General features: G+C 43.0%; 2 protein-coding genes across 3 annotated transcripts; one reads left to right on the top strand and one right to left on the bottom strand.

Annotated features, from left to right (window-relative positions):
- Positions 1–408: 408 nt before the first annotated feature.
- On the top strand, positions 409–2,416 carry LOC112279457 (uncharacterized). Of its 2 annotated transcripts, none has more exons than XM_024513914.3 (4): positions 409–500; positions 1,493–1,619; positions 1,839–1,911; positions 2,054–2,416. In XM_024513914.3, the coding sequence occupies exons 1-4, from the start codon at positions 464–466 to the stop codon at positions 2,318–2,320; spliced, it is 504 nt and encodes a 167-aa protein (XP_024369682.1). In that variant the 5' UTR covers positions 409–463; the 3' UTR covers positions 2,321–2,416. The 2 variants fall into 2 exon arrangements, with proteins under 2 accessions (XP_024369682.1, XP_024369683.1); XM_024513915.3 differs by lacking the exon at positions 409–500 and adding an exon at positions 516–687.
- Positions 2,417–3,225: 809 nt separating this feature from the next.
- Positions 3,226–8,994, bottom strand: LOC112279877 (calmodulin-binding transcription activator 3). The gene is made up of 2 exons (XM_073533028.2): positions 3,858–8,994; positions 3,226–3,621 (listed from the first exon to the last, which is right to left on the bottom strand). The coding sequence occupies exon 1, from the start codon at positions 7,402–7,404 to the stop codon at positions 3,949–3,951; it is 3,456 nt and encodes a 1,151-aa protein (XP_073389129.1). The 5' UTR covers positions 7,405–8,994; the 3' UTR covers positions 3,226–3,621; positions 3,858–3,948.
- Positions 8,995–10,901: the final 1,907 nt, after the last annotated feature.

A 10,901-nucleotide genomic window follows, 5' to 3' on the forward strand; every position in this document is an offset into this window, starting at 1 on the left:
AACTCAACAGCTTGAAGAGACAATAACTCTAAAAGTTGCATCATGTTACTGATTCTTGTTGGTGAAATAATCACTAGACCCGCACGCTTCATCAATGGACATCCGCATATATTCCGTGATCGGCAATGCTCAAGATGCCCCATAATACAGATGCATCGAGGGTGATCAGCGACTTCCGGGATGAGCTCTTTCACACAATAATTGGAACGAAACAAACAACGAGAGTTCTCGATTTTTCTAGGTCAGGAAGAAGCCAGGGCTCAAGCCTCCAGGATTTTGAAAAACTGGCGCGTGCATCGGTTGGGGCGGGCGGAGTTCATCCTTCAATGACGGATGGATGAATTTTCGCCACTAGCAACAGAAAAATGGCCAAGGGCGGACGCGGTCATATATCCAACCTCGTCAGCTATGTATGTGAGTACCCCTTCACCACGGATCTACCGACAACCTTCGGCGTTGAGCCATGCGGTCTCGAATCCAGCCCCGGTCATGGCTTCAGGGTATCCCCCCAAACCCCCCTTTGGAATTGTGCTGCTGTCAATCGCCAGGCTCATCGGAGTTCATCGTGATTCGCAAGCTCTGGATGGGGTGGTCGTGGGATCGCAGTAGGGAGGGGTGTCGTCGTTTGAACCACTAGCAGTTGAGTTTGGAGCACGATTTGGACCTGTATGATGGGTAATCTCAAGTGTAAGTAGTTGCGTCGATCCTTGATTGAATTCGTGAATTTCGAAGCGTTTATTTTCTTGGAACTGGGTTGTTAATATATTTTTGTATTTTCTTTTGTGTTTCTGGCTTTTGGTTTGTGTAGGAGTCGAAACGGATGATGTGCATGTGTGTGTGTGTGTGTGTGTGTCTGTCTGTCTATCTGTCTACGTGTGTGTTTTTTTGGGTAAAAGTAAGGCTTTTTTAGATTATGAGGTTTGTAAGTTTTTTCGGCTTCGCAAGCTGTGTGGATTGAGAAATTAGTTTGTTTGGTTTATTTTGGTTTCATGAGATTTGTCCAAGTTTGTTGATAGAAGTTTGGGGCCTCAGCATCTGTGTTCGTGGAGGTGATTTCTCGGAATTGGGGTTTTTTTTTGTCTATGTGGCGAATTTGGAGTGATCGAGGGTTTCACTTTTCGAATAAAATTGACTGCGAAAAGACAGGGAAGTGTGTATGATTTGGGGCTCTACGTTCGCATGTATTAATTTTATTGAAAGTGAACAAAGAGGGTCATGGCATACGTTTCTTTCAACTCCATACGATTTTTAAGTTTTGGCGGTATCTGGTGGACAGAAAATGTGAGGGGTTTGTAATTTAATTCACCGGCGAGCAATTCAAAGAATAGGAGAATTGTTGGTAATACCCTTAAATTTTGGACAACGGATATGCTACTATGATATCACATTGCCACGACTAGATTTGACAATTTGATGCATCTGTTATGTAGCTGGAGTCATGTAAGGGCTGAATTTCACGCACTACTGATACGCTCGATGAATGAATGTGCAGCCAAGGAAAAAGGCAACCCTCAGGTGAAGAAGATAGTGGATCGGGTATGGGAACGTTTTGCAAGCACGAGTGAGCACCGAGCGCTTGGAGTCCAAGACTTGTACTGTGCCATCCTGCTTGTCTACAAGTAAAGAGTTCAATCACCTTTCTAAGCTCCACCTTAAGAAAATACCGCTAGCTCATCGAGTTTCCATTCTCACTTCTAACTTCCACGCTTTTGAAGCCGATTTCTTCCAGTCGTCCATGCAGTTGTTTCCGTCATCGTCTTGTGTGGAATGTATTTGATTACCCTCTTGGAGGCGCTCTTGCAGTTGGCTTACTAATCGTTGTTTGGTGTCTGTAACAGCGATATCAACAAGACTCTTCCAGGTCCTTTCAATGATCCCCCCACGAAGGAAGAGGTTCAGGAGCTTCTGAAGGTTTGTGTCCCTCCTACGTTCCTCCCTGCTCTCTCTGAGACTGAGGAATCCACCATGTGACCTTAGTGTTTAAATGCTTTTATATTTCTCAGATGTTCACACGTTAGTGGCTCCTTAACCAAATCTGACTTGGATGCAACAGACCTATGATAAGAATAACGATGGAATGCTGGACCGAAACGAGTTCAATGCCTTCATTGAGACATTTACAAAGAATGTGTCGGCTCGGGTCAGCACCAACATCTTGCTCTTCTCATTCGTCATTCCTACCATAGTTACATTAGCCAGGCCCGGAGCGGAGCAGCTCCCCCTCCTAGGTCCTGCTGTGAAGCGAGCCCCCACGCCTGTCTATTCCGCCATCATGACCATGTTGATCGTCTTCGCAGGCAGTCAGTTCAGGAAAATGTGATTACCGTTTGTGTGTTCATTGTGAACTCGAACTCTTATACTGCTTTACATATAACAGAATTAATATAAATTGGTACGGACCAGCTCCTTTGATTTTCTTGGGTTTTGGTTGCACTTATGAAAGTGGAACTTCGATTAAATACAAGGTGCAACCTTCATTGCAGATTTAGGATAGAGAAAAAAGGGTGGACGAGTCCTTCCTTACGCTCATTCCTGATTGCTAGCAGCTTGGGGACATCATCACGTCTATGAGTTGCCAATTCTGCCACAATGTCTCAAGATAATTCGAAACTGACTTCATGAACCTTAAATTCTTCACAGAACTCAATCGCTCCCACTCAAAAGACAGCACAAGGGCGTCCTCCTAAGTCACACTTTCAACACCTTCAATGTGCCCTAGACAATTCCAAATCTGCACCAGATAATTTGAACCATCAATATGCTTCTTGTTCACTACCCTACGCACAAACAATCACTATTTGTTTCTAGGCGATATCAGCAGAAGCGAGCAACTCAAAGCAATTGCTGCCCCATAAACTAACAACTACTAAGGGCCGCTACATACGACGCTAAGCCAATTGGGTTTGATGAAATGCAAATTCCATGGCTTTCATTGATTGATGAATTCGAACTCTTGATAAATAAATAAGGTTTAATACCGCAAAGTCAAACTTTAATATTATATTTTGATACTTATTATGCACATTTTACGATTTTTTTCTGAACCACTATATACCACCAATATTCGTGGGAGCCTTATGGTAAAAAGTGCCACTTCCACAACATCTCAACTAGTGAATTGAAGTAATTCAGAAGCGTAAGCTTACTCCTATAAGCTATATGCTGTTAGCATTCCAAAAACTATTGGAACAATAGTATTTCAGTCGAGATCCGAGGGTCGGTATCTGTTTCATAAATAGTCCTGTTATCAATTGCACAATCAAGCAAGATGCATTTTGTTTACTCGCCCTTCCAAAATTAGAAATAGGAAGAGACCATCCATAGTTCCACATTCTACACAGGAAGCTGGACTAGGGATTATGACTAGTCTCTAAAGAATTTCTCACTTGTAACCAACACTGCGTGTGTCTTGAGAAGCAGTGCACACGGAAAATTGTAAGATATCTACAAATTACACAGTGCTCTTTACAGTGGTTTACACAGTGGACAATAACACTTGGCAGAAAGAAAGTGAACTCTCGATCCAGTACCAGATTCCTCTTTGTACACCTATCCAATGCTTCCATTCATGACCGAAAGAAGCTGTGAACCACTAGCAAGCACCCGGTCCAAAAGAGTGGTCTGCAAAAGCCCAAACATAGCATCAACATCAAAACAAATAGAATACACGATCTCCAAAAAAGTTCACAATTTTATATTCCTTAATAGAAGCAGCACGCTGATACGTAGCTAACACAAGCAAGTATGCAAGGGCATATATGCAAGTCTTTGTTGCTTGCTCTTCAGAGGATTTCCAGGGATTCTATGAAAAGGAAAGTAGTCACCATTACGACATCCCAGTAAATTTGATGGCTTACCTCCAATACATCATTGCCAGGTGAGCTGGTTAACATCTTCGCCCAAATAGTGTGACTTCAGGGATGAAATTAACGCTTCCATAGACCACGACTAGTCAGCGAAGCTCATGAGCTGGTCACCATTACTCTCCAGATACTGATTCATGTGCTGATTTTGAAATTCTTCATATGAATTATACTCAACATCAGGGCTAGTGAGTAATTCCTGTGGGCTGGCTAGTTGGTGAAACTGCCCAGACTGTTCGGCTTTCAGCGACCCTTCACGTAAGCGCATGTACTGATCTCGAGCAGGCTGGGAACGCACCATAGACTGGACTGTCGTTACTGCCTTCTCAACGGCTTTCTCAGCTAGTATTCTTCCCTCTTTCAAAAATTCTTCGTCGTCCTCCTTGGTATCAACGCCAAGGTCCCCACTCTTAAAGCCCCGAAGCCCCGACCTTTTGCGTCTCCACCGCAATATGACCTTATCCAAAACCCCCACTGACCACAGTAGCTTCCTGAAACGCCTCCGAACCAAGTTTCCACGTACATGGGCCTGAATTTTCACCACTCGCTGCCGTAGGTTCACATAGTCCTTCCGCACCTTCCAACTCCTGTACTTATTCTGTATGCGACTGGCAGCCAGCTGCTGCTTTTTCTCCTGATGGCCTCGATAGGCTTTCTGTATTTTATGAGCTGCACGAGCTGCTACAAATCCACGAATTTGACTCTCAGTCATACCGTACTCGTCAAACTTCGGTGATGTCTCTTCTTTCTCCGCTCTCTTCCGGAAAGAGTGTTGGCGAAAAACTGACTGTATTAAGGCCGCTGCTCGAGCAGCATTACGAACGGCTTGTAATGATTCCTTAATGGACAATGAATCTACACTTCTATTTGATAAGGTCTGCTTGATGCTATCACGTCTCGACAATTTTGCAACAGCAGATTCACCAGCAAAATGAGCATTCGCAACAGCAATAGGATTCTCTTTAAGACTCATCGTCGATAGACGGCGGGTTAAACTGCTCTCAGCAAGAAAACCTCCGATTCCTACATGTCCATTCATCAATGCCAGGTCCGCTGGGGTTTGACCAGATGGACACGAAGGTGTAGGGTCAGTCACAGTTCCTGGATCTGCTCCATGTCCCAGCAGAGCGACCACAACTTGTTCTTTCCCAAAAGAAGCAGCCCAATGAAGAGCAGTCCAGCCACGGGCGTCTCGGAAATTGATGGGAACACCAGCAGCTAACAACGGAGAAATTACCCAGTCATATCCTAAAGCAGCAGCCATGTGCAGAACCCCCTGCCCCCGCACATCAAGAACTGAGGCACCCTTCCCTTCCTCTTGAATCTTAGATAGTAACCACTTCTGCATGCGGGCCTTCAAAAGTACTTGGAGTAGACGATCGTGAAAGTTGACATCTTGGGAGAAATCAGTGGTATTTGCGAGAGTTTCCATTTCCTGCCAATCGGCATCGCTATGTGAAGAAGAAAAGGAATTCAAACATTGCCACTGCTTCAGGAAAGTCGCTTCGTCCAAGTGGCCACTGTTTTCATCTGATTCAGTAAGCAGCAGGTGCGCCAGCCGAAGCTTGAATAACCTTTCCTCTGCTGCTTGACGCTCGGCTTTGTTGTCAAGTGCTACTCTACCACCGGCACGATACTCAAACTCGCGAATCTCGCTATGAGCTTGACGGTCGCCACAAGTGACGTAAAACAATACTCTCCCAGCGGCATGTGGAGGTGCTATACACCTCAGTACCCCACCGCTAATTACTTCCGCAGGAACCTCCACCTCTCCGAACATACAGTGCCACTTTACATCAGATGTATTAGCGTAGTCCCCCAAGAACACGCCTGAAACCAGCACCTTTGCACCTTCAGTAGCATACGCCCACTCCGGGGAAGAATCCGTGATACTGTATCGCTGATCTGCCGCGACCGAGGTACTGAGACTCGCATCAACTGGAATTTGATACAAATCATCAGGTAAGGCTGAGAAACCCATCGTTGGTGTACCAGGCCAGCTGGTTTGAAAGGCACCCGGACTCAAAAAGTTTTGACCTTCCAACGTATGAGTCATCCAACGTCCAAAACTATCCAGCTTGGGAAAAGATTCGAGTTCTGGATTTTTCTCCATTGTAACTTTCTTTTCAAACTGCAAATCCAGCTGCTGGGATTCAGACCTCATTCCGCACAGTCGTCTCTGATATAGCCCTGCACTTTTCAGAGCTTTTTCCTGGGTCACAGCCTGCAAACTAGCTTCCAAGGCAGTTTGGGGCTCCCTGCCTAGACCTCTCGGAGACAAAGCCTCCAAAATACCCTTCGAGGGAGGAACTTGAGTAGATCCGAGGTCCTGTGTGCGAGGCGAACCACTCATTTCAACCTGATTGTTGCCCATAAGTGACTCCATGATATTCCTGTGAATTGATGGGGTAGTGCATTGCTCTAGAATATCAGACCACATTGCAGTCCCTTGCATACTTTCCTGCTTGACGTACGTGGTAGGACCGCCAACGCTTTGCGAGATAGCTGCCCCCGTGCTATTCTGCGGTGGGAAAGGCCCTCCTGAACTTTGACCAAAGACAGCATTATTTCTCGCATTATTTTCCATCATCTGACGGTTCCATCCAGTAACATCAATAGAACCTGTGAAAATTTCCTGTCGCTGACCATTCGCAAACGGATCTTGTGCGCCGAACACATCGGAAAATTGATTGTCTCCAAGCTGCTGCGTATTTGATGACTGCTGAGGAAATTGCCCAAGTTTAGGCGTCAATCCCGTAGGAACACTAAGAAGATTTTCATGGGTTGAGGTTCCAACTCCACTTGAAGAGGACATCCACAAGTGAGAAGAACTTCCACCTCTGAGATCACTCTCTATCCAGCCATTCACGGGGGAATTGTCTAAGTCTGCGGCAGCCTGGGCCCGGGGAGTAAGCTGGTCAAGAAGAGTATTTTGCGGGGCATTAGGTGGGATGATAGGGTCCAAGGACCCTGGGTCTTCGATATCTTCAGACTCGACCACATCAGTATCTTCTTGGTCCAATTCCGGGGGCGTAGCCGGATTAGACACATCAGGAGGGCTGGCGGCATGAGCTGCTGAAGAACCGTGTTGTGAGTCACTCATTGTAAACCTCCCGCCTTCCGTCACCTCCCGGTAGTGAACAAGCACAATATGCTCGAGTGCAGGGTCAAGCATCCAGTAGCATCTCCTCTGAAAGCTGGAATTATCCTCGCCATGGGCATAGTAACAATGCAGAACATCCACACTGCCAGTCTTGAGTCGTTCGTGCGCCTCACGCACAGTCTTTCCATCCTTCTTCTTCCGCCAGTTGTGGCCATCTTTGCGGAAATATCTCAACGTTTTCCTGTCAAACAGAAACATGGACCCACTGCAGGGACGGACAGGAGGAACGGGGTTGAGCTTGAATCCATACTTAGCATAGTTCTTCAAGATTTCGCACACTTCGACAGGCCGCAACCAGCGACTTTGAGCTTCTGCGATGATTTGTCGAATGTCGATGTCAGGCTGTTGAGATCCGGAGCGTGACCGCGAAGCTGCCATGCTCCCAGGTGAACTAATTACAAAGTTTCAAATGCTTCCAAACCACCAACAGTAACGGGCTTCACTTCTACACCTATTATCGAATGTGCACTATCTAAACACCTACACGAGATGTTTAGATGATCTTTGTCGAGACAAAAGCACCACCGAAAAGGAGATGAAGACCACACAACATATGCTTCCACATGGTAACTGCCTTTAAGTGCACGGTACTTCAATAAAGAAGCTAGCTCTAGCCATCAGCATGCTAGAGGCGCTACACTGTGGAGAGCTTGTGGTTGCCGCAAGATCACCTCTAATTGCAGTTGGCCTTATACACGTGCGCGAGCTAGGTTTTCAAGTCTGATAGGAGAGACTATCTACTGCTAACGAAATCGCCAGAAAACAGTGCACCACTCCAGAAGAAAATAAAATCACAAAATGTATAAACAGTACAATAAAATGAAATAAAAGAATCAAATTTCTAGTAAGAAATAAAGAAGCTTCGCGCTCTGCTTATGCTCGCCTATTATTCTCAGCATCAAAAAAATTCAGGGTTTTCAATGCTTCAATTCCATACTTCTAATCTGCATAAAGGCTCAAAAGTATATGATGAAAGGACCACCTCTCCCCTACCACCGTTGCAAGATTGTGTGCTCAACTCGTAACCCAGTTGCATATCTGTCTAGTCCATTAATAACATACGAATAGAAAAAACCCAAACATCCACACAGAGGCTCTGTTGTTGCCTGACGACGAGCAATCCCATATTCATCACAGAACACGGAAGGCGCCAAAGGGAAACGTAAGCAAATTGAAAGCCTAAATGGCAAGCTGATCACACATTAAAAGTTTCCTGGACTCAGATGTCCTTCGTGTGAACAGAGACTGTCCCAAAGACTAGAGATGTAAGCAACAGCCAAACATAAGTGATGTTGCTACTACTACCGACCCCATGCTTCAAACCCTCTGCTGGGCACCTCCTTCTAAGAGTACCAACAGCTTGCCACCCCAATTCCACCGCAACCCCTTCCAAGACGTAAAGTGGCCGAGCTAACCCTGCTGGGGGAGAACTAACGCTTTGAAAATAAAAATAAAAACAAACAACACAACACAACTCAACATAAAAACAAATTCTAACTGTGACTCAGTACATTCACGTTGCTCCCTTTATCTTCCAACGCAAAAAACCTGACAAATTAGCCCAACACAGTTCGGGAGAAACCCCTGGTCTACAGAAAGAGACGCACCTCCAAAAAAATAAAAGAAAAAATAGAAAAAAGAGAGAGAGAATCGACGAAGATACGCTTGGGCCTCCGTCGCAAGAAAAAGAGAGCAGTCAGTGAACTGCAACAAGTAGGGATAAAACTAGAATAGAGGAGGAGGGAGAAGAAGCTACTTGGCAAGGATCACTCGTCATCCAGAGGGACGCGGAGGGTAAGGCGAAGGAGACAGCTCCATCGAAGAAGAAGACGATCCGACACGTTGAGGGCAGGAGGGGACCGACGCTGGCTTGGTAATATGCATTGTAGAAGTGTGAAAATTGATATTCCTGGTACAAAACGCAAGCCATCGGTATCGGTTTACCCGGCACAGACAGGAAGCTCTCGGGTGCCCTAGTCTAGAGAAAACGTCCTCCTTCGTCGTCCTTCGTCCCTCCTCGTCGCCGTCGTCGAGGTCGTCTTCTTCTTCTTCCCCACCTGCCCCCCTTCCGCCCCGTTTCTTCTGTGACGTTCCCCATGTTTCTCAAACTCTCCTCCAACGACGTTTCCTGTTGTTCTGCATGGCCCAGGGAGCTCGTCTCCGTACCTCCGTACCTAAACTCTGTTCATCCCACTTTTCATGTTGATGAATGAACTCATCCATTTGGATGAAAAATACTTTTCTGGAAAAGTATTTGCTCAAATGTTATCCCTTCAAAAATCTTCGATGTTTATTTTATTTTATTTTATCAATTTGATATGCCAAGGTTAATTATTTAATATGATAAATTTTTTATTCCTTTGATTGGTTGACATCCAATGATTATTATGCAAATAGTAAAACAAATTTAACACATTCCTATTTTTAAAATCAAGTTTTCTTCTATCTCTATGCAAATGCATTTATATGCTTTTATTTATATAAATCTTAAACCCTGAATTTCGAAATTAATGTTTGTGCACTTGTGCATATATATATATATATATATATATATATATAGTCACACACATAGTTACACACATACATTATAAACATTTTTTTAAAACAGTATAAATATTATTATTATTTTTAAATTACTGGTTAGTATGCTTATAAACTTTAATCTTATTTGAATAGTTTATAGTTTTGCACTTTGATATTGTTTGATGAAGATGTATGTAATTTTTCAAAGTTAACCTATTTTTTATCATCTATCAAAAAAAAAAAAAAAAAAAAAAAAAAAAAAATCATAACTAGCTATAAAAAATAAAATAATAAAAGATTTGATTTTGATGATAGTAATGAGATACTTGATTTGAAATAGTCATAGAGAAAACCAATTAAAAATATAGCAGAACCCCCCAAAAAAATATGAAAGTCTCTAAAAAGTATCAAATAAACTGAAAAATGTGATGGGATTTACCATAAAAAAACAAGTTACTCTGAATAAAAAACAATTTGGTTACCTTGAAATTTTACATGGCAATAACCTTTGACAAGGTTAAACACTGTATTTATATCTACAGTAGTACTTATCAGAACAACAATAGTGTGTTGATGAACATATTAATATGTTAAAAATATATCATATCATTGATAGAATTTTATGTTGATTTGGTAGTTAAAAAGCATAATTTCAAAAACAATCTCAACCTCCATACAAGCCAATAGATTACACAAATTTTATTACAAGTTATATTGTGAATTATATATATATATATATATATATAGATAGATATATACATACTGTTTGTTTTATGAATGATGCATTCACACCTAAACTTTAACAAATTTGAATTACAAGTAAGCATCTATTCCACTTGGGATTATGTTTTTTTTTTAAACACCAAGTTTGGATTTAGGTTAGAATGAAACAAGCATTAAAATTACGATACTCCTTTAACCTACCATTTCTGAAGGGAAATTTGTAGAACAGCGACATAAAACAAACACCCAATCCGCAGTCCAATATTGACCCACTCATTCCTATTGAATTTCTAGGAAATAAACCCAACAAGTTTAAAAAAGAATGTGGACTTAATCTGAATGGGCTCCAAAAGGAAAAAGTCCTTTTTAAGCATTAACTTACATGCATTCAAGCTCAGACAAGAAGAGCTTCCAGTCAAACCTAAAACTTGGACTTTTTTCTGATGTCACCTGGAATCTTCACTATGTTGTTCCTAATTCCGTGTTACCTCAATTAGTAGCCAAGACTTCAATGCTCCCGAAGTAACGCGAATGCAATCGAAACCTCAAAGGTTACACGGTGTCTGCAAAAGGGACGAATGAATAATATCATGTATTCAGCCATCCACTAAGCCATCAAGCACGTCTTG

Source organism: Physcomitrium patens, chromosome 3 (genome assembly GCF_059467195.1).
Source record: "Physcomitrium patens ecotype Gransden chromosome 3, ASM5946719v1, whole genome shotgun sequence".
In the NCBI taxonomy this organism is placed as follows: Eukaryota; Viridiplantae; Streptophyta; class Bryopsida; order Funariales; family Funariaceae; genus Physcomitrium; species Physcomitrium patens.

What these genes read in the sequence shown, in the direction of transcription:
- LOC112279457 (XM_024513914.3), top strand. Translation starts at nt 464, where the DNA reads ATGCGGTCTCGAATCCAGCCCCGGTCATGGCTTCAGG. An exon ending in GCCCCGGTCATGGCTTCAGG is followed by an intron (nt 501 to 1,492) that starts GTATCCCCCCAA and finishes ATGAATGTGCAG; the next exon opens with CCAAGGAAAAAGGCAACCCT. An exon ending in GCCATCCTGCTTGTCTACAA is followed by an intron (nt 1,620 to 1,838) that starts GTAAAGAGTTCA and finishes TGTCTGTAACAG; the next exon opens with CGATATCAACAAGACTCTTC.
- LOC112279877 (XM_073533028.2), bottom strand. Translation starts at nt 7,404, where the DNA reads ATGGCAGCTTCGCGGTCACGCTCCGGATCTCAACAGCCTGACATCGAC.